At 37.9% G+C, this 27,564-nt stretch overlaps 1 protein-coding gene and 1 non-coding gene across 3 annotated transcripts in view; both read left to right on the top strand.

Annotated features, from left to right (window-relative positions):
• The window catches only part of PON3 (paraoxonase 3), a 36,525-nt gene extending 11,492 nt beyond the window's left edge, over nt 1–25,033 (top strand). For both annotated transcript variants that reach the window (XM_057504536.1, XM_036894555.2), the window contains exons 4-9: nt 334–499; nt 5,098–5,224; nt 8,419–8,619; nt 9,598–9,679; nt 9,938–10,066; nt 15,319–25,033. In XM_057504536.1, the coding sequence (XP_057360519.1) occupies nt 352–499; nt 5,098–5,224; nt 8,419–8,619; nt 9,598–9,679; nt 9,938–10,066; nt 15,319–15,477 (846 nt within the window). In that variant the 5' untranslated portion in view covers nt 334–351 and the 3' untranslated portion in view covers nt 15,478–25,033. The remainder of the gene's footprint in view (nt 1–333; nt 500–5,097; nt 5,225–8,418; nt 8,620–9,597; nt 9,680–9,937; nt 10,067–15,318) is intronic.
• On the top strand, nt 21,782–21,887 carry LOC118917109 (U6 spliceosomal RNA). The gene has a single exon (XR_005026677.1). It is a non-coding gene; the product is annotated as a U6 spliceosomal RNA (small nuclear RNA).
• Nucleotides 25,034–27,564: the final 2,531 nt, after the last annotated feature.

Here is a 27,564-nt window from a genome sequence, read left to right as displayed (position 1 = left end):
TTACTAAGGAACCTGAGGCACAGGCAGGCCAAGGGACACACACAAAGTAAGACAGTCTAGTCTCCTGCATTAGACCTTTGGGCTTAACCCTTTCCTTCTCTAGAAAAAATATGGGTTCTTCCCATATTCTCACTCCGATTCCCAGTGGCTTAGATGACAGAGGTAATTCATGTTAGATCAGATGGTGGCATTAGCTGGCGGAGTGTAAAATCCCAGAAATAGAAAAGAAATGTAGAGCTTTGACCATTTTTGTTAGGCTTTGAGATTTTAACTTGCATATGAAAATGTTGTTTTGATATATATGAATGCATACTTATTCTCTATTTTTTAAAGGGATTAAAATATCCCGGCATGCCAAACTTTGCTCCGGATGAGCCAGGGCAGATCTTCCTGATGGATCTGAATGAGCAAAGCCCAAGAGTCCAGGCACTAAACATCAGTGATGGTTTTGACAAAGAATCATTTAATCCACATGGAATCAGTACTTTCACTGACAAAGGTAAAGCCTGAATGCTTAAGAATAAAGTGGAAATCAGAGAAATACAAGTCACTCGTTCCCTACTACTCCATACATACATGAAAGGAGGGAAGATGCTATCTTATATAAATATGTCTATCTGTAAGATAATTAGTATGTATCAAAACATTTTTACATGTTTCATTAAAGACAGGACAGTAAAATGTGGTCCCTCCCCCTTCCTCTCACTCCCTTTCTTCTCATTTGACCATCAAAACTAATTTGAACACTGTTCTCACAAATCTAACGTATAGACTGAAGTCCCTTTCAAAATAATTGTCTGATATTAAAAAAAGGTAACATAAAGCAATAGACAAATTAGACTTTGTCAAAACTAAAAGCTTTCTGCTTCCAATGACACCATGAAGAAAGTAAAGAAATAACCCAAAGAATGAAGGAATACATTTGTAAATCATATATTTGATAAGAGATTTATATCCAGAATATATAAATAATTCTAACAGTTCAACAATAAAAAGACAAATAACCCAATTATAAAATGGACAAAAGATCTCAGTAGACATCTCTCCAAAAAGATGTATGAATGGCCAATAGACATATGAAAAGATACTCAATCTCTTAGTCAGTTGGGAAATGTAATTCGAAACCATAATGAGATACTACCTCATACCCACTAGGATGACTATAATTTTAAAAAGAAACACTACAGACAATAAAAATGTTGGGAGAATGTGAAGAATTTGGAACCTTCACACTTTGCTGGTGGGATTTTAAAATGGTACAATCACTTTTGAAAGCAGCTTGGCAGTTCCTTGAAATGTTAAACATACCTACCATATGACCCAGAAGCTCCACTCTTTGGTATATATATACTCAAGGGATCAGAAAGCATAGGTCTATGCAAAAAATTACACACAAATGTTCATAGCAGCATTACTCCTAACATGCAAAATGTGAAAATAACCCAAATTCCCACCAACTGATGAATGCATAAACAAAAGAGTTTTTTTGTATATTTATGCAAAAGAGTAATATCTGGCTATAAAAAGAAACGAGGAAGTGATGCATGCTACAACATGAATGAAGCTTGCAAACAATAAAGTAAAATCATTCAATCACTAAAAGCCACACATTGTATGATTTCATTTATATTAACTGTCCAGAATAGGCAAATTCACAGAATCAAAAAGTAGATTAGTGGTAGGCAGGGCTGGGGAAGTGGGAAGTAGGGAGTGACAGCTAATGGGTATGAGGTTTCTTTCTGGGATGATGAAAATGTTCTGGAACTAGATAATGCTTATGGTTGCACAACTCTGTGAATATCTTAAAAACCACTAAATTGTACATTTTTAAAATATGAGTTTAATGTCAAGTAAATTGTATCTCCAAAAAGCTATTATAAAAACCGAACATAATTATTAAAACATTTTATATGCTTTAAAACAATTTTCAAAATTATTTTTTATCTGTTCATAGTTCATAATTCCAGACTAATTTAATTTTTAAATATTTTTGGGTCCATAGAACAGGTCTGCAAAATGTCACTGGTATGTACTCAAGAAGGGAAGGCCAAATGGAAGTGCTCTATTTCAGAATTTTTGAAGAAATGGTGTTTTAATTTTTCCAAATATATTCTGGAATTATAATGTATTGTTAAGTGTAAGTTTTCTGGAGTAATTTTACTGAATAAAAAAGAATAAGTAATAATTATTTCTATCCCCTTATCCAGCAGATCTTTGTTGAATTCCTTTGGTCTGCTCCAGCAGATTTGTCCATTTTAAATAAATGAGTACGTTTTTAAATGCTTGAATACTATTTCATTAAGTAGGTTAAATATTTCCCTGAAATGTTATATATGCAATTTATTTGCTTAGCAAGTCCTTCTTGAAAAGATCATTGTACCCAACAAGTTTGTATTGCTTTACAGTTTACAAACCATTTTCATGTATATTTGTTCTTCAAAATAAACCCCTGGGCCCAACTTTGACACTTTCCCTCTTCCTGCCCCATTCAGTCAACTAGTTACAACATTCTGTCCAATTTACCCCTCAAATGATCTCTTCAAGCTGTCTACCTGCCCCCCATCCTCACTGTCACCTTCCCAGTCCAAGCCCTCATTATGGATCCTAGATTAATGGATTCATAGGTTCTTGCCTGGATTCTGCAGTGGTCCCCTGATGGCACCTTCCCTCTCATACCATCTCAATCCACTTACATAAATTGAAAGTTATTTTTTTAATGCAAATCTGATCATGTCACTCCCTTCTTAAAATTCTCCATGTTGTTTCCATTATTTGGAAGATAAACCCCCAATCTCCAAAATGGCCTGGCTTCCTGGGCACCACTCCTACACTGCCTGGGTTCCTGGAACTACTCCTACACTTCCTGGCTTCTGGTGCTTTCTCTAGCCTCACCAGACACCACTCTCTCCCTGACTTTCTGGATCAGTTACACTGCATTTCCTTTACTCCTATAAAATGCTACATACCTTAGGGCCTTTGCTGCAGTGCCCTCTGCCTGAAATGTCTTTCCACCACTTCTGGCTTACTCATGTCATCCAAACCTCAGCTTAAACGTCACCTTCTCAGGAAAGCTTTCCCACCATTGTTTCAGGGTATGAACCTTGTTAAATTTCTTCTCATATACTTCTTTTTTTTAGTGCTCCTCAAAATGGCAATTCATTTTTTTTTATTAATGTTAAATGACATCAACCTTCCTTTCTTTCTCCCACTACTGCTGTACAGTGAGCTCCATCTCATCTTTAGATCCAAGCTTAACCATCACTCTTCAAGCAGGTGCCACTCAATGAAGAAGGCATCTTTACCACCCTCCACTATTCTTTTATTTACTAATTATTTCCTTTATGTTTTCTCTAGAATATAATCACCATAAAAGCATGTGTGACATGCTCATTGCTGGATTCCTAGAGTCTAGAACAGTATCACCTGCATAATAGGTGCTGTATGAACATGTGTTACATAAATAAATGAATGAACCCTATGAGAACAGGCAGGACAGATTTAATACTCACTTTTAAAGATGGAAAAATGGAGTTTAGAGAAATGTAGTGAAGTGTGACATCACTTTTTTCAGTAGTAAATAGCAGTTCCAGAAGTAGAGCCCAGGTGGTCATACTGTTAATCTTATGTCCTTTACTCAGGTGAAATTAGGGCTCCAGGGTCTATTTAAATAACTCAAGAGTCACCACTGTTTTGCCTGATGCCCAACATATGATGCTCCAATGGAGGAAGTGTGATAAGTGATTAGATTAACCTAGAGCTATTTTATTGCATGGGTTAGAGGTAGGTTTGCTTTTTTTCCCCCAGGGTAGCTGGTTTTAGTTTTGGTTTTTCTTCATTGAAATGGGATCAGTTTACAGATTAACGCTCAGGCATATAATCAGGCTTTTGGAAGTGAAGTATGATTAATACTTTATTTTACTTATTAGTCACCTCCCTTAATCATGTATTTAATTCATAAGGCTAAAATATTACACATAAATTATAATGGAGTGAGAAGATAGAGAACAAAAGTATTCTCACCAAGCATCTTTCATGTGGACGATGAGGTCCAATAGTGGCCTAACGAAGAGGTAAAGCCATGACAGCACATGTTTTGTTCACCTGCATTTGGCAGAGTGTCTGGCTGAAGGGCCTAGTGGTAATGGGGGCTAAGATCCAGCTTGGTTACAGCTTGCCAAGCCCCAGGCCCTGGAGGTCAGAACAAAAGAAAGATTCATCTGTGAGAGCAACTTTCCTCAATTTGTGTAAAGGTGCCTGTATCTCAGCTCATGTTTCCCCACAGCATGATTGCAAAAAGACCCCATTAAGAGGAGGAAAGGAGATGAATGCAGAGCAAGTCCTACAGGGGGCCTGGGCTCTTTCAAACTCCAGAGCTCATCTGATGTAGAGGTCCTGACAAATCAAAAACAGTGCCCTGAGAAGCCAGATTACCAACCTCGATCCTGTTCATAGCAGTTCACATTCCAATATGAAAGCAGGTGAACAGTTCTTGGCAATGATATTTCCTAGAATCGGCTAGTCTTTTTTCTTGAATTCCTATTTACATTCTGTGTCTGCTGAATTCACTAAGTGGTGGTATTGCAATCTCAGGGAGTTAACTAGCTGTGAAAGTTGATTCTCTAGCTGGAAAATGTTGCTCATTTTAAGATGTTTACATAGCCCTGACATTTCTCAAATGTGTGTTGCAATGTAGGCAGTTCTCACAGAAAAGAAATATCAGCAAAGCTTTGCTTGCTTTCACCCACTTCTCTTGTTGAAGGACCATTCTGGGAAATTGCCTCGATGTTTGTGCACATTGTAGTTCTGGAGCTTCCTGTTAGAGAAGGTAGGCAGGTGAGGCTGAAGAGGCTATGGCAGAAACATCTGGAATTGCCTCTGGGACTTAGTGGTGGTGAAGTCCCTGATGCTTCATTCACCTCCTGAGCCTTGATTTTCTCAAGAAATTGGGGATTCTGGCATTTATTGACTTACCTATCAGGTGGACAGTGGGATCCTATGCAAGATGTATGAGAAGAATAGACTAAATTTTACACCAAGTCTATAAAGAGTTGCAATAGAGGTAAACTTCTTGGAAATTATGCCTTTTTCCCACTTTAGACCATAATGTGTATCTTTACGTTGTGAATCATCCCCACATGAAGTCCACTGTGGAGATATTTAAATTTGAGGAACAACAGCATTCACTGGTACATCTGAAAACCATAAAACACGAACTTCTCAAGAGGTATGGAATTAAGGTATTTTGCACTTCTCCTTATTTTTCACCTCTGCTGTGTGCTTTGTTTTCTTTGTTTAGCAGGCTTTCTTAAACTTTTGTAACACTTTTTCTAAAGCCGAATAAAGGTTCGTATAGTGACACTACCCAGCACCTCACTAGAAACTGCCATATTCAGTACTGAATATGTTTATATTCTCCAACCTTTGGAAAGCATTTTAATCCTACAAAGGTGCTCAGTCAGATTTTCGGCTCTAATTCCACCCCCCATACCACAACATTGCAATACCCACTATCAGGTTCTCTTTACATGGAATACCTACACCCTTTTTGAAATGTCCTAGTGGGTTGTATTCTGAGAGCCACCCTCACTGGCTGTTACCACCTGCCTCCAGATGGGACATTGCTTTGTTCCAGCAAAGCTTTGAAGTAGAATCCACTTTTGTTAAAATTAGACTGTGCCAGGCACTATGCCAAAATTCATCTCATTTAATTCTCAATCCAGCCTTTAGTAATAGCCATGTGTAAATTGAGACTTAGAGAAGTTTGGGGTTTAGGCACTTAACAAAATTACATAATCTGTAGGTGGCAGAACCAGTCAGAGTGTAAGCCTAGATCCAACTGCATCCAAAGCTGGTCTCGCACAGTGTTGAATGTCTTTCTTACCGTGGGGAGAAAAATAGTAAGATTTTTAGTGGAGGCTGCCTCTTTCAAGGTGTAACAAACAGTGAAGAATTAGTCTTTTATAAAATGTACTCAACACTGAATGACTGGTTCTCAAACAGTAGAGGTTAATCTTCCCATGGGATAAAAGAATAGGAAAAGTACAGGAAGCTCATTTTCTCTCCTGGGCTCCTATTCCCAACATCATGCATGAATTTCTCCCCTGAGACTGGAGGCAAAAAGCAGAGGGCAGAAGAAGTAAAAGAAGTTGAATTTCTTGACCTCTTCCCATGACTTACTGTGCTGAGTTCCGAGGCACAGTGGGCACTGGGATGGCCACAGAGGGAAGGAGAGATAGGGGCAAATCGCTTAGCCTGTGATTCCGCTTCCTCAGCACAATGGGGATTCTCTCGCTGGCCTCACTTACCTCACAGGTCCTGTGCGGATCAAACGCAGTAACATCCCACCCCGTGGGGAGAGCTCCTCAGACAGCACAGCCAGAGAGAAAACTCTATGCACAGTTGTTCTACTATCCCAGACATAGAAGAGACCAGCCTGAGGCAGGGAAATATATATATCTGTGTCCTTTCAAAAAGATACGTGGAAAATTTGACGCTGACACCTCAGAACATGATCTTATTTGGAAATGGGAACATTATAGATGTAATTAGTTAAATGAGGTCACACTGGAACAGAGTGGGCCCTTAATCCAACATGACAGATGTCCTTAAAAGAAGACAGACAGACACACGGGGAGATTGCTTGTGAAGATGGAGAGTGAGATTGAAATCATGTATCTACAAACCAGGGGGTGCCTGGGACTCCCAGAAGCTGGAAGTGGCAAGGAAGAATCCTCCCATAGACGCTTCAGAGGAAGCAAGGCTTTGTCAACACATTGATTTGAGACTTCTAGCCTTGAGAACTGTCAGTCAATACACTTCTGTTGTCTTAAGCCACCCAGTTCATGGTACCTTGTTATGGCAGCCCTAGAGCTCTCACACGGGAGAGTCTATCTACAGCAAACGCTTTGTCAAACCATCCAGGGCTAAGTGCAGCTCTCAGCTTGAATCTTGGGATCATCCTCCAATAAACAGCATAAACCTCATTTCAAAAAAATCTGGTCAAGATAAGAAAAGGAGAAGTTTCTCCGCCAGCCCTATCTCCCATTAGTCAGAGGTTTGCCTCAAGGGATGTTAACTCCTGCCCACTCCTGGTTGTGCAAGTGCAAGTCACGTCTGGCCATACCCCGTCCTTTGATGTCAACAGGGAAGCCCATAGCAGTCCCAGGGTGGGGCACTGTCAGGCCACACTGTGGGCCCTAGTGTCAGAATGCCTGCAGAGCTGCTTGAAGTACTGGCAGCGGGAACAGGGCAGGTGAGGCTTTGAGGATCTAAGGAGGACCTTGAGAGGTGACCTGATGCACACATTAACCAGACATTTCAATGGGTAGAACAAAGTGCTGTGGAAATAAGCTGTGAGGAAATTCAACTTAACCTACGGTGTCAGGCAATGCTTTTGGGAGGAAGAATTGCTTAAGCCAAGATCCAAAAGATGTAGTCTAGTGACCCTGGGAGGGTGATTGTACATCAAAACCTCAAAGATTTTCCTGATTCATCCAAATTTTTCGTTCCTAAATTTAATCTAAGAATGTTTAATCTTTTTCTACATTTTCTTTTCAGGTCATTGGCACTGTTTTTCTTTTCCAAATAGAAGTGACTTTATTGCTTTTTACTGTTACAAGAGTAACACTTGCCTCATTTAAAATTTTTAATGGTGTAAAATAACAAGTAAGAAAGAACAGCATTCATAATACCACCTACTCAGAGTAAATATAAAGGTCAGCATAGACTAGGTTGTGATATAAAAACAGCAAAGAAAAATGCTAACATTTTTAGTGGCTCAACTCCTCAAAATTTTGTTTTCTCATTCATGCTACATAGCCAATATAGATGATTCAGAGGCTCAGTTTTATATTGTTCTCATGTAGGGCCCTGGGAGAACTATGCTCCTTATAATCAGAAAAGTTGCTGGTCACTGTGGAAGGGTGAGGAAAGCATAACGATCACCCAGTGGTTCTTAGAGTCTTCCATCTGGAAGTCACACGTGTCTTTTCATGTCATTGGCCAAGACAAGTTACACAGCTGAACGTAACATCAAGGGCATGGAGAAGCCTAATTCTAGAAGGAAGGGAACCCAAACTATAGGTGAACTACATATGGCCACCACAGATAACCATTATTAACATTTACAAGTCAACAGATTTGGAGTTGAGGTTTATTTGTATATTTCTTCGGGTTTGCTGACTTCTGTGGAAGAGAAGAGTGAGAAAATAACAAATGGCTAAAAGAGAAGGCATCAGGGCAATGAAAAGTCATATCCTTTCTGTGGAATTCTTTAATCCATACTAGTTCATGTGTACTTTTTCAAACTGATGAACAAAGTGGTCCTTGAAATTTAGCGATTTTGACCACAATCAGGATATTTAAATACTCTTTGGGTTTTTATTCCCCCTCTCTCTCTTTTATTCTTTTTCAATTTAGTGTGAATGACATTGTGGTGCTAGGACCAGAGCAGTTCTATGCCACCAGAGACCACTATTTTACCAACTTCTTCTTGGGATTCTTAGAGGTGTTGATGGATCTTCACTGGACCTACGTGCTTTTCTACAGTCCAGGAGAGGTCAAAGTGGTGGCTGAAGGATTTAGTTCAGCCAATGGGATCACAGTCTCACAAGACAAGAAGTAAGTACTTTCATGATTTTTCAATCCTTTGTTTTCACAGTTTAGGGGACTCCTTTCCTTAAGATGTGGTTACTTCCTTAGTCTTAAGTAGTCAGGGTATGTGTAGAGGAAGCATGCATGGCCAGGGTTCACACTAAATGTGTGATCTCAAGCAAACCATTTGCCCCCTTGTGCTTCAGGCTTGCCACAATAAAATAAGGGGTTTAGACTCAAGGATATCTGTCTCTTGCTTCTAAATTTTTATGAAATTTACCTAATACACTAAAAATGATAATAAATGCATAATACTTCTGTCCCTTATGAGGCTAGAAGGTCTTAACTACTTCTACTAAGTTGATTTAAACAAAGGTGCTTATTTTAGAAGGAGGCCCAACTTAGTTTGCGTACTGTGATTATATAAGTTTCAGACTTATTGATATATTATGGCAGACTTTTCAGAGAACACACTATTTTGTGCAGTTGAAATTTTATGAGAAACACTCTTTCAAAGTGTTGAAAAATTGAAGGTTTTTTTAAAAAACGTATGATGTATGTTGACATGTAAATTTGAATAATAAATGGAGATGATCCTGTGAAAACAACTCTAAGTGGTCTTCTCTTTTTAAAAGCAGTTGTGGAGCTTCCTGGTCATCTGACATTCCTTTTCAAGCACTAGTTTTAGAAGTATAGACACTTTCGGCTTTATAAGAATCCACTTACCTCCATTCAATTTAAAGAGTAAATCATGATTCCTAAGTAACAAGACTGTGTCATTTAGAAACACCGATTTCATTACTTTATAGCCACATCTCATTTTCAAAGCTTGTTTAAAGCACTTCAAGAATATTAAAAATATTACTCCATTATCTTCTACTGTGACTTAGAAAGGCATTGCAGTGTCACATTGAACTACTGTGGATTTTTATCCCTCTTCTCCAAAATATAAGTTAATGTATCTCATTACTACTTGCTTAAATGCACACGCTATTTGCTTCAAAGGTATATCTATGTAGCTGATGTACTGGCTAAGAACATTCATATAATGAAGATACATGATAACTGGGATTTAACTCAACTGAAGGTAAGAGAACCCTGGCTTTCCCACACAACATGGCCTCTGACATTAGCTCCCACACTTGACATATGAAATGTGCTTCTTGAATGAGGGAAACATGACTATTTTAGAAGAATGTTAGCGAAATTGTGCTTGTTCTTCTAAAACTCAGCAGCAAGCCCCTTAGAAATACTGATTTCAGGATCCAGAAGGGGCTGATGGGAGGGGGGGAAGGTAGGGAAGAAAGTCACAACAATGTTTTCACTGCTTCCTCTTTGTTGGAAGGTAATCCAGTTGGGCACCTTACCAGACAACCTAAGTGTTGATCCCGACACCGGAGATATTTTGGCAGGATGCCATCCCAATGCTGTGAAGCTGCTGATCTATAACCCTGAGGATCCTCCAGGGTCAGAAGTAAGTTCCTATACTTTTCTGGGCTCACAGATGAAGCTGCAAGAACAAACTCCTGAGGTGACTTGGTAGAATTTAGTAGGTCATATGTGATTTTCCAGAACTGAACAAATTCTACATATGGAAAGAGTAGAGATTTGACAGGATAAGGATACATAGCCCATTAATTCTTTTAGTGCCAATTTAACATCAGTGCTAGACAACATAGCACGTCCTGACAAGGGCTATACTTGCTATTGGGAATAATGGGAAAATATTAGCCTGATTTTTCACATTGGCTGAGATTGCCATATCATAGATCCAATCAGAATGTAGGCTCTGAGCAGGCCCTGAAGTTAGACAAAGGAAGAATCATATATCGAACCATTTTCTTTCATACTATCTGACATGAAGTTCAGATGAAAGGGTTTAAATGACTGTAGTCTCAAATCAAAATTAGTTTTTGCCAGCAGGTTCTAATATATATAATAGTGTTTAGGAAAGTCTGATCTTAAGGATTGTATTTGTCTTATTAAAAATCTCTGCTAAAACAATAGCTTATGCAATTGAAATTTTTAAAATTAAGGTATCATTGATATACAATCTTGTGAAGGTTACACCTGAGCAACATTGAGGTTTCAACATTCACCCATATTATCAAATCCTGTCCACACTACATTGAAATAACTGTCCATCAGTGTAGTAAGATGCTATAGAACCCTTACTTGTCTTCTCCATGCTGTACTGCATTCCCTGTGACCTACCTATATTGTGTGCACTAATTATAATGCCCCTTAATCCTATTTTCCCTACCTCCCAACCCACCCTCCCCAATGCCTTCCCTTTGGTAACTGCTAGCTTGGAGTCTGTGAGTCTACTGCTGTTTTGTTCTTTCAGTTTTGCTTTGTTGTTATACTCCACAAATGAGGGAAATCACTGGGTACTTGTCTTTCTCTTCCTGGCTTATTTCACTAAGCATAACCACCTCTAGCTCCTACCACACTGTTGCAAATGGTAGGATGTGTTTTCTTTTTATGGCTGAATAATATACCATTGAGTATATGTATTATCTCTTCTTTATCCATTCATCTATTGATGGACACTTAGGTTGCTTCTATATCTTGGCTATTGTAAACAGTTGCAATAAACTTAGGGGTGTATATGTCTTTTTCAATCAGGGATCTTGTTTTCTTCAGTAAATTCCTAGGAGTGGAATTCCTGAGTCAAATGGTGTTTTTATTTTTAGTTTTTTGAGGAACCCACATATTGCTTTCCACAATGGTTGAACTAATTTACATTCCCACCAGCAGTGTAGGAGGGTTCCCCTTTCTCCACATCCTCACCAGCATTTGCTGTTCCTTGTCTTCTGGATATTGGCCATCCTAACTGGTATGAGGTGATATCTCATCATGGTTTTAATTTGCATTTCCCTGACAATTAGCAATGTGGAGCATCTTTTCATGTGCCTGTTGGCCATCTGAATTTCTTCTTGGGAGAAGTGTCTGTTCAGATCCTCCACCCATTTTTTAATTAGGTCATTTGTTTTTTGGGTTTTGAGGCGTGTGAGCTCTTTATATATTTTGGATGTTAACCCCTTATCAGATAAGTGGTTTACAAATATATCCTCCCATACTATAGGATGCCCTTTTGTTCTGATGATGGTATCCTTTGCTGTACAGAAGCTTTTTAAGTTAATGTAGCCCTATTTGTTCATTTTACCTTTGTTTCCCTTGCCTGAGGAGATGTGTTCAGGAAAAAGTTCCTTATGTTTAAATTCAAGAGATTATTCTTCCCATGAATTTTATGGTTTCATGACTTACATTCAGGTCTTTGATCCATTTCAAGTTTACTTTTGTGTATGGAGTTAGACAATAATCCAGTTTCATTCTCTTACATGTAGCTGTCCAGTTTTGCCAACACCAGTTGTTGATGAGGTTGTCATTTCCCCATTGTATATCCATGGCTCCTTTATTGTATATTAATTGGCTATATATGTGTGGGTTTATATCTGGTCTCTCTATTATGTTTCACTGATTTATGGGTCTGTTCTTGTGCCAGTACCAAATTATTTTGATTACTGTAGCTTTGTAGTAGAGCTTGGCATTAGGGAATATAATACCTCCAGCTTTGTTCTTCCTTCTCAGGATTGTTTGGCTATTCAGGGTCTTTTTTGGTTCCATATGAATTTTAGGACAATTTGTTATAGTTCATCGAAGAATGCTCTTGGCATTTTGATAGTGATTGCATTGAATTTGTAGATTGCTATAGGCAGGATGGCCATTGTGCTAATATTAAATCTCTCTATCCATGAGCATGAGATCTGTTTCAATTTATTGGTGTCTTCTTTAATTTCTTTCATGAGTGTCTTGTAGTTTTCAAGATATAGGTCTTTCACATCCTTGGTTAGATTTATTCCTAGGTATTTTATTCTTTCTGATGCAATCATAAATGCAATTGTTTTCCTGATTTCTCTTTCTGCTAGTTCATCATTAGTATGTAGGAATGCAACAGATTTCTGTGTATTGATTTGGTATCCTGCAACTTTGCTGAATTCAGTTATTAGTTCTAATAGTTTTGGAGCGGATTCTTCAGGGTTTTTTATGTACAATATCATGTCATCTGCAAACAGTGACAGTTTAACTTCTTCCTTATCAGTCTGGATGCCTTTTATTTTTTTGTGTTGTCTGATTGCCATGGCGAGGACCTCCAGAATATGTTGAATAAAAGTGAGGAGAGTGGGCATCCTTGTCTTGTTCCCAATCTTAAAGGAAAAGCTTTCAGCTTCTCGCTGTTAAGTATAATGTTGGTTGTGGTTTGTCATATATGGCCTTTATTATGTTGTGGTACTTGCCTTCTATACCCATTTTGTTGAGTTTTTATCATGAATAGATGTTGAATTTTGTCAAATGCTTTTCAGCAACTATGGAGATGATCATGTGATTTTTGTTCTTTTTGTTTATGTGGTATATGTTGTTGATGGATTTTCAAATATTGTACCATCCTTGCATCTGTGTGATAAATCCCCCTTGATCATGATGGATGATCTTTTGCATGTATTTCTGAATTTGGTTTGCTAATATTTTGTTGGGTATTTTTGCATTTATGTTCATCAGGGATATTGGTCCGTAATTTTTTTTTTTGGTCGTGTCTTTGTCTGGTTTTGGTATTAGAGTGATGCTGGTCTCATAGAATGAGTTTGCAAGTATTCCCTCCTCTTCTACTTCTTGGAAAACTTTAATGAGGATGGTATTGAGTCTTCTCTAAATGTTTGATAAAATTCAGTGGTGAGGCCATCTGGGCCAGGGATTTTGTTCTTAGGTAGTTTTTTGATTACCGGTTCAACTTCATTGCTGGTAATTGGTCTGTTCAGATTTTCGTTTCTTCCTGGGTCAGTCTTGGAAGGCTGTATTTTTCTAGAAGGTTGACCATTTCTTCTAGGTTATCCAATTTGTTAGCATATAATTTTTCATAGTATTCTCTAATAATTTTTTATAGTGATTTTCCTTTCTCATTTCTGATTCTGTTTATGTGCGTACACTCTCTTTTCTTCTTGATAAGTCTGGCTAGGGGTTTATCTATTTTGTTTATTTTCTCAAAGAACCAACCACTGAATTTTATGTGGTATTAAAAACAATAGCATAAAGCATTGCATTTCCTATAGCATTGTGTTTAAGTATAAAAGCATCTCTAGTTAATTTAAATATAATATAAATTCTTGGCACATATGCTCTGAGAACTTCATTCACAAAATTTATTGAGCACTTATAATGTGCCAGACTTTGTTCTAATGCTTAGGATATATGAGAAAACAAAACATACAAAGATTCCTGCTCTTAGGGAGGGGACACAGGCAATGAACAATAAGCATAAGAAATAAGTAATTATTTCTTGAAGGTGGTAATTTCTATGGGGAAAAAGTATAATTAAGGAGATTAGGATTGCTGTGAATAGGGGAATGGACCTCTTAATACAGAGATCAGGATAAGCCTCATGAGAATGTAAGGTTTGAAGAAAAATAGAACATTTGAATCTAAGCTTGGGGAATTGGGAAATTAAGGTTCAAATCCTACCCTGGCAATTGGCCCAGTGAACATAAAGTTATTTCTGCTTCCAATATTGGTATTTTACAGTTAAAAAATATGTATATATTTGTTTCTCTTTTTAGCATATTGGTCACAGTTTCTTAAAAAAAAAACAAAACCAAAAACTGTAAAAAGAAACAAAATTCCAGCCTGAACCTAGAATTGTTACCCTAAGCTAACCAGCTAGCCTTGCCTCATATATGTACCCCCAACAGTGATACATAGAAGTTTTCTACAAATGCCCGAGAACATCCCTTCAAGAGAATGAAAATACAGCCCATAAGATGATTTGAAAATTGTTTAAAATATTTTTCATGTCTCTATTTTCAAGTTTAATCATTTGTTTATTTTAGATAAGACTTCTTTACAATTACTGATATCTTTTACTTTTGGTTGCAGTTAATGTTTTCTACGTAGTTCTAAGCTTGAATATTTTCATATAATAAACCTGAGATGAAGTTGTACGATCTTCATTAAGATTAAAAAAGAAAACAAACAAAAAAAACTCAGCTGAACTCTAAGAGATGTCAATATTGACTCATGACTCATGAATTTCTAATTGGTTTTCTTTAATTCTTATCGTGTCCTGTTTGAATGAACTTCAGCAAGGCTATTGGGAAACCTGAGCACTTGTGTATTTACTGATTAACAAATGAAAATGTGTTAATCCTGGGGATCAACAACAGTACTAGCCAGTGATGTCAGATTGAATCCCACTCTTTAAGCTTCCCAGCCACTTTGTAGATGTGAGGGGGCTCTAGCTGTGACAATTAACACCCTACTGATCACGATGTTGGGTTGGCTCCCTAACCGAGTGGCCCTGCATCATTTCATCCTGTTACCCCGCCCCACCACTGTCTCCATGCCATCAGCCCAGTCACAGGCAAGACCCTTCCCACAGAGGAACATGGCTCACTCAAGAATTAAATAAGAGCATCCACCAGTTCTCACCTTCTCCTGGAGGAAATGCCTGAGATATCAAAACTGTGCAAACCACCTGTTGAGGAATTTGACTAATGCAGGATAAATAGTCCACTTGACTACATAGATATCATTAAAACCAGAAGGAAAAAAAAATGATTGAAGATATACAGATTTTACCTTATTGATTACTGAGAGGCATATTAGCCTTGGAGCATTTGGGAAGGAAACCATCACCCATATATAGTATACTAACAGATAATCTCTCCACAGGTACTTCGCATCCAGAATGTTTTGTCTGAGAAGCCCAGGATAAGCACTGAGTATGCCAATAATGGTTTTGTGCTGCAGGGCAGCTCTGTGGCTTCTGTATACCACAGACAACTTCTTATAGGCACCGTATTTCACAAAGCTCTGTACTGTGTGCTCTGACTACAGGTATCCCAGTAGGTCTACATGTTTGGTAAAAATGAACCCCTAATTATGTGATAAGTGAAACTGTAAGTAAATGACAAACACCAACCTTGGTAACTGTGGCAAAATTACCTCCTCCAGTCCAGACCAGGAGAAAAGCTAATGTTCAAATATTTACCATTCCCCTTGTCCTCTAATAGTGCAAGGCACAAACTGTCAGTCAAGTGCCCAGCCCACAGATAAAAGCAAGAATTGGTATCATGAGACTGCTTAAAGCCCCCTGAAATTTGCGTTCTCCTCAGTACAGACATGAAAGAAACCAGGTTCTGGAAAATCTTACAGAGAAAGGCCTCATTAGCTACTCTAGGGTAGGGTAGGGCTGATCTGTTTCTCTGAAATAGGTGTTTCTTTATTTATGGTGTTATTCATCTCTGAAGTATGGTAAAGCTTGGCCCTGAACCATAAGATGGAACCTCAGGGTTCTTGACCTCCAATTGCTTTAAACTTGCTTTTTTGCTTAATTCAATAAATAGTTGTTAAGCATTGTCCCATAGACATGACCCTAAGGAGTCAGAAGTAAATAACACAGTTCTGGCTTGAAGTCCTGTCTTAAGGACCACTTCAACCTTTGTTTCATGAGAATGAATTAAAGTGTCCCTTTCTTGATCAAAAACCAGGACACCCTTTAGCAAGTCATTAACGAGAAGCAGAATGCTCAAGCACCCCACCCCCTTATCCTTTTGTGACTTTTATTGTCAAGTTATGGGGTTTTTTTTTTCCCCTTCTGGGAATGCGGAATTGGTGAGGCCTCTTAATTTTCTAAAAAATTTTGCTCAGTTAGATACAAGTTTTGGGGAAAAGTTTTGGGGCAGAGTAAAGTTGTACTATTTGGCCCTTGTGAGTCTTTCTCATTTATACAGTAAAGTTGTAGTTTCCATTGCTTCAGGGGAGGAATGACAAAGCAGAATGTGATTTTCAGTTCTCAGAGTTTAAATATCAAAAGCCTAATCATCAGGATAACACAGGAAAAAATAATAACTAAGAGCATGTATACAATCAGTTAAAAAATATATAATAGTGTTTCTTTCTTTCTATCCCTAAGCATTACACCCATTAGGTTGGATAATGTTTACCAGACTAGGGGAGAGAACATGGAGAGTGAGAGACGGGAAAGCTAAAGGCATTTAGATGCTGGTGATGCCGGGGTTCTTGTTTACGAAGCTGAAGAATGAGCTTCACAAACACTCAAGGTAGGAGAGCAAGGTACAGGCTTTTATTTAGAGATAAAGTGAGAGGACAGAGCTCCCGGCTCATGCCAGGAGGGGACAAGAGAGTCTGTGGTTGGCTCATTGTCTAGGGGTTTTATGCTTGGTTGAGGATTTTCAGGAATGAGGGTAAAGGGTTAGGGGTGCAGACTTGTCGAGTGGTCTCAGAATGCTCATTCTTGATGAGTAACAGAGGAGATTTTCAGCTCTGATTCTTTCTCAAGATAGCAGTTTCTCTCTGGGAGCATGTCAATTAAGATTGCCTACCCTGCCCCCAAGGTGGGCTGGGTTTTTGCCTGTTTGCTGAAGTAAGTTAAGAATCTTACTTCTTAACTTCTTGGGCTGTTTATAGTTGGGCTTGCTTACTAAATTAATCCTTTTCCTAGGTTGCAGGTTACTTGATTAGGATCAGAGAAGGAAATATAGTACATATGTACAGTTAAAATAAGCTGGGCCTTTTAGCAGGCTAAGGTAAATTTTACAGTGAAGTCACAGGTTATGCTGAGACACTTCTCTTTATTTGCAGAACACTCAAACATTCCAGGCCAAGTTGCTCCTGGCCTTTTGAGTTTTAACTGATTTCACTGAAGATGTCTATATTCCTAGTCTGGTATCTTTACCCTAGAGAATTAGTGTGACTCTGACGTTGCGTAATGCTTATCACAGAGTTTCGATAGTGACCTCTTTGCACATTGCTACATTGTTCTGACTGTAATTATCTTGCTCTGCTTTTTCTCTGGGAGGCCCTCACCCTACTCTGCCTAATCTCACAGTCCCTGTCTCACCGGTGGGTTCCTGAGGACCCGCCTACCCTGCCTTCTCCCCAGGCCAAGTTATGAAAGACTGCATGATCAAACCACCAGAGAGGTATGGAGGATGGGTAGGCCTAGGAAAGTCACAAGGCTTTAGGGTTCCCCTTCCTGTAGGCACTCCCTATCTTTATGGGATTATTTTGAGCCACATCCCTCACAATTGTAACTCTGGGAGGAAAATCCTGGTATAAAGTACCTTTGAAACCAAAATCAGTCAAAGGGAGAAATAAAGTGTGAGAAACCTGCTTATTTCTTACAAACAATGCTGCAGAAGAAGAGGCCCCACTCAACCTCACCCATCCAGATATGCCCATGCTCCCACTTGTAATTACCTATTGATATGGAGATGAACTACTTCTCTCCACCCCTTGGAAATAATTATTGATATGGAGATGAACTAAGGCCAGACAGGAGATTCTGGAAATATTGCAACAATATTTTTTTGTGGGAAATACCCACAACAATAAATGCTGCCTTTTGATGATTCACTGTCTCCCTTTTGTAACTCTGGGGTGGGGAGGAATCCCTGGGCAAAATACCTTTGAAATCGAATTCAGTCAAAGGGAGAAATAAAGTGGGAGAAAGCCATTAATTTCTTACAAGCAGTCCACTTCTGCTCTCCCGTGTCTCTCACAACCCAGCTGCAGAAGAAGGGATCCCACCCAACCTCTCTGGTCCAGATATGCCCTCACTAGCCCAAGTAATTACCTATTATTATGGAGATGGACTACTTCTCTCTTCCCCTTGGAAACACTTATTGATATGGAGATACACTAAAGCCAAGCAAGAGATTCTGGAAATATTGAAATTTTACCCACACTACGTAAAATAAACACATTGCCATTTCTACCCTGCTCACAAAAACTGTGCATCATCGTAAAAATTTCTGATTATCTTAGATGCTAAGTTCTGGAGTTACGTGTTATGGTATTTAATCAGCTAATGAAACAGAAAACTACTATAACATACAGATTCAACAAAGGCCAAAAGTTCATTCTTTTAAAAGATTAATAGAAACTAATACACATCTTGTGAGACTTAATCAAGATAAAGAATGGCTCAATGATGCAATGTCAGAAATGAAAAATAAGATGTATAGATGCTAAGAGAGATAAAAAGAGGAGGTGATGAACCACTTTATGCCAATAAATTTGAAACTTTATTAAAAGAACAACCACCTAGAAAAAATATAGCACTCTATTAGGGTAAGCCTAAACTATAAAATTGAATGATCATTACTCTTTCACTTTCCAGTTCTCAGGAAAGTATCTGATGGGACAGCTTCCCTTTAGGGGGCCATTCAGAGACATCACTGGTCAGGATCTTGCAGGGAAGAGAAGGCACCCTCAAACAGGGCTATTGAGGGAAGTTCTTTAAGGGGACTCTTTACACTATGGTCAGAAGTTTAAGGGAAACTAACAAAACACAGTACAAAACTCTAGTGCTGGCAATGAGTGAGAGAGATGGGGTGCAGAGAAGGCCATGGTGTCTTTCAAACCCAATGTATGAAGGAACAAGATGTGGAAACAGTTACTAGAATCAAAAGAGGAGAGATAAAGTGGAGCCTCTCCCAATAAATGCTGTGTTCATTGGTAGAAGGAGGCAGCCAACCCGTGACACCTCAGCAGAGAGAGAGCAGAGAGAGAGAGCAGAGAGGATAAATATCTTAACTCCCCTCCACACTAAAAGCCAGAAGACAAGGGACTATTAATGAAGCCCATAAAGCCTCCAGGACACAGAGCAATGGGAAGTTGCACAGAGAGTGGATCTTGAGCAGCAAGTGGCTTCATCATGTTATTGCACTATTGCACATCTGCATGATAGAAACTAGGTCACTACCATCTCTATGTGTCATCAGACTGGAGAAGGAAGGGAAAGAGAAAGAGGACAGAGGGTCTCAAGGAGAAATAACCAATGTCTTAAGGCCCAGGACCAGAAATGGGAGTCATTACTTCCATTCCCTTACCAATAGTAAAAACTAACCACAAGGCCACACCTAACTAACTGCAAGGAAAAATAAGTGATGTAATATGACTAGAGAAACATGTGCAAGGAAAAAGAAATAATAAAGTTCAGTAAACAATTTGTAGTCTGTGTCACAGTCCACCCTTTGGCCACCAAAAACCCATCTGCACTCTTCTCTTACACTTTGAATTCCTCACCAAGGAATATAACCCGAAGTTCCATCCCATTTTTGCATGCAGCTCAAAGCACAGATCTTTGGGTGATGCTTGACTTCTGCATTAGGTTAGATGTGGTTGCATGTGGCAGTCTGAAAAATAAAATTATTGACCATACCCAACACCCTGCACCAACACATTCAATTACAATGGTCAAGTACGAGCAGAACAACTATAATAAACATGCCTAGGAAAAGAAAGGTGGAATGGGATACATTATGCAGTCAGTGCTTCATTATTCCTCCAGAGAGGGATTGAGAAGCTTCTGGGCTTGGCAGTGATGTAATTTCCCATGTCCTCTGTGGATCCAAACTTTGCCCTTTGGAAATTCTTCCTAGTGCATTATGCTTAAGGCCACATCCGTACAGTGGTCTTTGGAAAGACTACATGATTTTAGTAGCCTCCTACAGGCATAGGCTTGAGAATCTGAGGACACTTTCAGGACGGGTTTTTTGTTGCTTCTGAAAGGTGAGTATCTTAGAAATTCGATAGGCTTCTGTGGCTTTTGTTTCCAGCCAGTGCCCTGTGCCAACAGCAAAACTCAGATTTCTTTTTGGAGCAGTTTTTAAGCCAAATTTATTTCCTGGTTTCTACATCTATCCATTTCTCTCTCCCTCATTTAAGTACTGTCTCCTTTTAGGCCATCGGAATGATGGGTAAGAAGAGGCAGCCCCATGAATATAGTCTTCCATGGTGCTAGGTCCCTGGGCTTTCCTAACTGATTGGCATTTGGGGAAGGCCAAGAGCTGTAGCAATCTTGCCTCCTGCTGTTGGGGCACAGACCAAATTTCTACACCTTCTCTTAGTCTTCTGCTTTATGCCTGCTAGTTCCTACCTGAGCACATAATTTTCTTTACCACCCTCTACAAAAATCATCAAGGAACAAGCAATACACATCAACATTTGGTTGCTGTCTGGGTAAATGGCCAATCTTTTAAGTTACTTCAGGAAATGGTTTAATTATATATTTTTGGTGAGGACATTTCAGGGGTCTCCAGTTTTATAGCCTGTGATATCTGTTTACTCAACTCTAGTCTAACCACATGTTTAAGGTCACTTCATAGAACCCTACTTCCAAGTTCAAATTTCTATATTTTTAAGGTCACACTAAGCTGCTGTTAACAAAGTGACCTCAAATATGGCAACTTAGAGAATATAGACATTGCTAAAATGTAGTACATCACAGTGGATAAGAGCATAGATCAGAGAGCCCAGTTCTCTGGATCTGAATCCCAGTTCAGCCATTTACTAACTATGGAACTTTGACTTTCTCTGAGTCTCAGTTTTCAGATCTTTAAAATTGAAGCAATAATAGTAACTACCACTGAGGGTTAGTAAGGGGATTAAGAGCACATGTAAAACTTAGAACAGTGCTTGTTACATGCCACTGTTGTATAAGTACTTGCTAAATTTAAAAATGTATTTATAACCTCTTTCATGTAAGAGATGTCAGCTGACTGTTCTGAAACAGATCACACGAAAATTCTGATCCTTGCATTCCAGCAGTTTTCACACAGTAGCATGTGTTCTGTGGAGCATCACCATCTTCATGATCAGTCATCATCCTGGATTCTGTCCGAAGCAAATGGGACACAGAGTGTGAGGACGCACACCAAATGTCTCCAGGCTCAGCCTAGAAACAGCACAAACCACTGCCATTGATGTTCTTTTAATAAGAGTACAATTCTGTGGCTCACCTAATTGGAAAGGAGACTGGGTAATTTAGTTTAGCTGGAAGCCTTGTGCCCAGAAAGGAGGGATTTGGATAGATAGCTAGACACTTCTACCATAGTTCCTTTAACTGACTCAAAAAAGTTTGGAAATCCTTATAATTCTGTAGGTATTAAGAAAATTGAGTTAGTAATTTTAAAATTTCACATTAAAAGAGACTAAAAGCTAGAGACCATCAAGTGTTAAGAAAGTTGAAGTGGATGGATAAATTGTAGTAAGTTCATACAATGAAATGCTATACAGTGATGTATACCACAACTAGAACAACATGCAACAACAGGGATGAATTTCTTAAATAAAGTTGAACTACATGAAACAAAAATGAATCCATGTAGTGCTCACTTTGGCAGCACATATACCAAAACTAGAATGACACAGAGAAGATTAGCATGGCCTTGTGCAAGGTTGACATGCAAATTCATGAAGTGTTCCATATTTTTAAAAAATGAATACATGTAGTATGATTTTGTTTGGTGGGAATTCCAAAAGAGTCAAAATTAAACATGATGTTTGACGATGCATGTACAGGTGGTTAAGTTAGAACAGGGAGGCAATGATTATCAAAAAAGTTAAGGTAGTGGTTGACCTAGAGAAGGAGGGAATTGTGATCAGGGAAAGAAAGATACATGGAGAAGCGTCTAAGGTGCTGGTAATAGTACATTTCCTTACCTGAATGGTAATTCATATTTATATTTCTTTTATAATTATTCTACAACTGTATATATGGTTTTTGATACATTGTTATGTATATATGATATATCTCACAATAGATTTTTCATGCATATGGAAGAGCTAAGTCAACTTCAAAAAATAAAAGTGAATGGCAGAGATAGATCTAATAATAAAAACACTTAAGTATTTGTGAAAGAAAAAACAAAGAGATCAATGGAACAGAATAAAGATCTCAGATATATTTTTCTTTGAGGAATTAATGTAAGATGAAGTTAGCAGTACCAATTAATAGGGAAAGGATGTTTGTTTAGGAGATGGCCTTGGGAGAATGGACTCATGTTACTGATAGAAATAAAGCTATGTCTTACCTAACATCACTGAGAAACAACCAAACAAGGGTCTATAATCTTTAGAGTTAAGAGAAGATGATGTAGGAGAGTACCTTTAAGACTTAAGGGTAGGAAAGGACTTCTGAAATAAAATTTCAAAAATACAAACCCTAAGACAAGAAACCCCAAGTCTCAACTGAATTTGAGTCACCAAAGTTAAGGATTTCCTCTTAGGGAAGGACAGCACTGACAAAGATAATAGACAAATAACAGAATGAGAAATATTCGCAATGTTAAACTGAGAAGGTATTAGTAGGTAGAATATATTGGGGAACTCTTGGGACTAACAAAGTGGAGGTGGTAACCCCAAGGAATAAGAGGCAAATGGTGTGAAAAGGCAATATACAGAAAAGGAGAAAAAATGAAGGGCATGAAAAATGCTCAGAATCTTTTGTAATCAGAGAAGTGTCAATTAAAACGGCACTATTAAATTACTTTATACCTCTTAGACTAGCAAAAATTAAAAGGCTTCATTGCCAAGTGTTGATTGGGAGGTGGGGATGACCTCATGCTTCAGTGGAAGGAGGGTAGACAGTTGCGGCCACTATAGGTAAGACGCAGAACTCAAGGCAGCTTAAGACATGTAAGTTTCAGAGCCACTTCTGCAGCCAAGGTCCGCTCTAGGAAAACAGATGCTTGCGATACTGCCTCTTCTCAGTTTCAAGCTGTGGTCTTGCTCAAGCCTTCTAATTTACAGACACAAAATGGCATCCTGTACTGTGGTTTCAAGAGAGCTGGGGAAACGTAAGTTCTAATTTCTACCTCTGAGGGGCAGGAAGAGTGGAGTCCACCCACCTCCCTGCCAGGTAGGGCTCAGGCACAAGTTTTTATAAACTCTCCCTACACAATTCTAACATGTAACCAGGATTTTAAAATACTGCACCCAAAGGATATTGGAAAAGAAGCAGAAGGTGCTATTTAGTATCTTTACCACACCACAGAAATGGACCTGTATGCACACTCAGCATTATTGACACACTTGTGTTCATATTATTTGTAATAATATTGCAGCAGGAAAACAAATCACTTACCTTGCCTTTTTTTTGCCAAAACTCATTTTTGCCATGCAATGAGTTTGTTCAGAACAGCAGCTTACTGGAGATGTAGATCACCATAATCAGCCCAGTTAAGGGAAAGTCATCCAATTGAGGAAAACCAAAAGGAAAAGGCTTAAGTAGGAGCAGAGAATATAGTGGAAACTTAACACACTTTAGTCTGATACTCTCTAAAACAGATAAAGCAGAAAAAGTGCAGTCCATCAGGGATGACTTAGGAAAATGGTGAAATGAGTATTTACCACAAAATTGTGCTCACCAAGTCCCAGGCTTTGTCATCCAGAGGAGCTCTGTAGTTTCTAACAACTAACTGGTGAACATCTTTGATTCCACTGAGAAGTAAAACCTAAATGAAGGGCAGAAGAAGCATTTTGTGAACTGTTAACAATTTCCAGTACAGAAATGATAGTGGCTTCTGTAGTGAATCTGAAGATTGTGGGTGGAATGTAAACTCAAAATCTTTGGAAAATACTATTTTCTCTAGAATCCATTCATATGAAAAATCCTTCTTTCCAGGGTTTTTCCTGATGAACACTCATTAAATCATGTCCTTCTGAAATCCTCTCTCAGCTTCTACTTCTGAGGAAATAGACACAGACATTCAACCTGGCTTCTCTTTGTTCAAGAAAAGCCATATACTCACTTTCTCGACTTCGGTAGTGGGTTGGATAACTGTTTCCCAAATACCCTGGTTCTTTTCATGGTGTGCTGTTCTCCGTGTGCTGATGACACATCTCTGTGCTGTTGAACTCAAGAGCGGCCATATGATTGATTTTGGCCAATGAAATGTTGGTAGAAGTAACGTGTCACTTCCAGGTAGAAATTTTAAGAGCTAGGATGTGTTTCCTCTGCCCCCAAACTGGTAGTGTTCTAGAATGCCTAGGCTGGATCCTGGATTGGTGCTGATGGAAAGCAGAGCTGCAGCCAGCCTGCAATGGACATGTACCTTGAGTGATACAAACCAACATGGATAGCCTCTGTAGTATGCTGCAGTAATTGATCTTTTTCATTTGTGGTGTCTAGTATTTCATTTTATGTGTCTACTATGATTAATTTATCCATTCTACTACTGATAGACATTTATGTTATAGCCAGGTTTTTAAAGTATTATGAGCTAAGCTGCAATAAACTGTCTTGTACAATGCATTTTAATGCACATATGTAACATTTCTGTGGGTATGTATAATATGCAGAATTGGAATTACTGAATAATAGGGCATACATATGCACAATGTTAATAGACACTGGCAAGCAGTTTTCCAAAGTAGCTGTGCCAACATACTCTCCCACTAATAAGGCTGAGAGTTCTGTTTGCTCCATTTCCTTGCCAACATTTAATAGTTACATGTTTTCTCTTCTTCCTTTTTTAAAAAAATGTTTAACTATTCTTACGGGTGCACAGGAATATATCATTGTAATTTTTATTTGCAATTTCAAGGTGACTAATGGAATTAAACATGTTTTCCTGTGCTTACTGGCTTTTTGGAGTCTTCTTTTATGCAATGAACATTCAACTTTTTGGCCATTTAAAATGTGCTGACATTATTTTTCTTACTGATTTGCGGGTATGAGTCCTTTGTAGACATGTGTATTGAAAATGTATTTTTCCACTTTTGGGTGAGGCTTTTCACTTTCTCAAGCATGTATTTTGATGAACAGAAAATTTACAATTTTAATGAAGTCCAGTTTATCAGTATTTTCCTTTATGGATGTGGCTTTGTATATCCTGTGTAAGAAACTTTTGCATAGGTTATGAAATATGCTCCTTTGTTATCTTATAAATATTTATTGTTTTATTTTCCACAGTTAGATGTATCATCTATATGGAAATATATTTTAGGGTATCCTCTGAGTAGGTATCAAGATTTATGTGTGGTCACATATATACCACCAATACATTACTCATTGAAAGGAAAATTCTTTCCCCAAGGCATCACAGTGGCACTTTGACATAAATAAGGTGACCATATATGTGTGGGTTTATATCTACACTCTTTTTTCTGCTCCACAAAATTATTTGTCAGTCACTGTATCAACATCACACTGTTTTAATTATTATATTTATAGTAAGTCTTGATTATAGGTACTAACATCCTCCAAATTTATTTTTCTCAAAATGTTTATGCTATCCTTCATTCTCTGAACTTCCACTTAAATTTAGAATCAGCTCATCAATTACTACAAAACTTTGCTGGGAGTTTAATTGGGATTACATTGAATGTATACATGACTTGCAGATAATGGACATCATTAAATTTTGAGTCTTCCAGTAACTGAAGTTGGCATATGTATTTAGATCTTTAGTTTCTGTCAGTAAAATTTTATTGTTTTCTATGTAGAATTGCCATATATCTTTTGTAGAGCCCAAGAATTTGGCAGTTTTGATGCTACTGTAGATAATATATTTTTAAATTTCCTTTTTCTAATTATCTGTTTCAATATGAAAAGGAGTAGTTCTGCATATGACCCTGTAGTGGGCTAGCTGCCTTGGTACATTCACACATTAAAACTTTAATAGTTTATCTGTAAAAGCTTTTGGATTGTATAGATACTCTTCATGTTATATGTGATGACTGCTTCATTTTCTTTTCCAGTCTTGGTATCTTTTATTTATTTTTATCTCTAGTTTAATATTGAGTACATGTGATAATAGCAAGTTTCCATGTCTCATTCTCAATTATCAGGAAAAGCTTCTAATTTCTTATCAGATATGATGTTTGCTACAGCTTTTTACCCTTCATAGCTGTTCTTTATCTAAGAAATGTTCATTGTATTTCTAATTTACTGAATTTTTTAAAAATCATAAATGAGTATTGAATTTTTAAAAGTATTTTTTCTGTGTCTATTGAGAGGATCATTTTGTTTTTCTCCCTAATTCTATTAATTATATGATTGGTTTATAGCTTAAAAGCCAACATGTATACTGAGTTTATACCATACTTGGTCATAATATATTTTCTGTTTATATATTGTGGATACAATTGGCTAATACTTTGTCTAAGATATTCATATCCATGTTCATGATAAATATTGGTCTTTGGTTTTAATTTTCCTTTCTGATAAATAATTTGTCAGCTTTTGTTTTCAAACTAACTTTACAGGTTTTGTGGTAAGAGATGAGAAACAGTTTTTTATTCTGTGAAGGAGTTTGTGTAAAGTTTAGTAAATGGAAGAACTCACTGTGAAGCTACCTAGGACTGAAGATTTTAAATCATGGATTAAAATTCTTTAATAAATACAAAAATATTGAGATATTCTGTTTCTTCTTGTGTATTTTTTGGTGAGTTTAGGAATTCACTCTTTCCCTTAAGTTTGCAAATTTAGTGGAATAAACTAGTTCATAATATGCTTTTAAAAAATATGTTTAGTATCTGTAGTGATAGTCTCTTCTTCACCACTCATATTTAGAATTGCTCATCTCAGTGTCTCTCTCTGTCAGTCTTACTAGGTGTTTATAAATTTTATTAGTATTTTTGAAAGCCAACTTTTGAATCTTTGTCTTCTCTAAGTTTTTTATTGTAAAATCCACATAACATAAAATTTACTATTTTAACCTTTTTAAAGAATGCGTTTCAGTGGTATTTAATATAGTCCAACATTGTGCAACCATCATCACTATATAGTGCCAGAATATTTTCACCACTCAGAAAGGATTAAGCTGTTCCTCCACATTGCCCTCTCCCCCCAGCCCCTGATAACTCCTAATCTGCTTTGTGTCTCTGGGTGTTTGCCTATTCTAGCTGTTACGTAGAAATGGGAGCACTCCGTCTGTGCCCTTCTGTGCCAGGCTTCTTGCACATATTTGCATCTATGTTGTATGTGGCATGTAGTGGAACCCATTAATTTTTTTATGACTGAATAACATTCCATACAATGGATCTTTCTCTTTAAGTTTGTGCAAAGGCCCAGGGTATGAGTTCTATAATAGTAGGCCATTTCAAAGTAATTGATAGCCCTTTGGCTGCAATTAATTACTCAAGAGCTTTCACTTTTTTTTCAGA

Source organism: Manis pentadactyla, chromosome 7 (assembly GCF_030020395.1).
Source record: "Manis pentadactyla isolate mManPen7 chromosome 7, mManPen7.hap1, whole genome shotgun sequence".
NCBI lineage: Eukaryota > Metazoa > Chordata > Mammalia > Pholidota > Manidae > Manis > Manis pentadactyla.
This window is presented reverse-complemented; position numbering and strand designations above follow the sequence as displayed.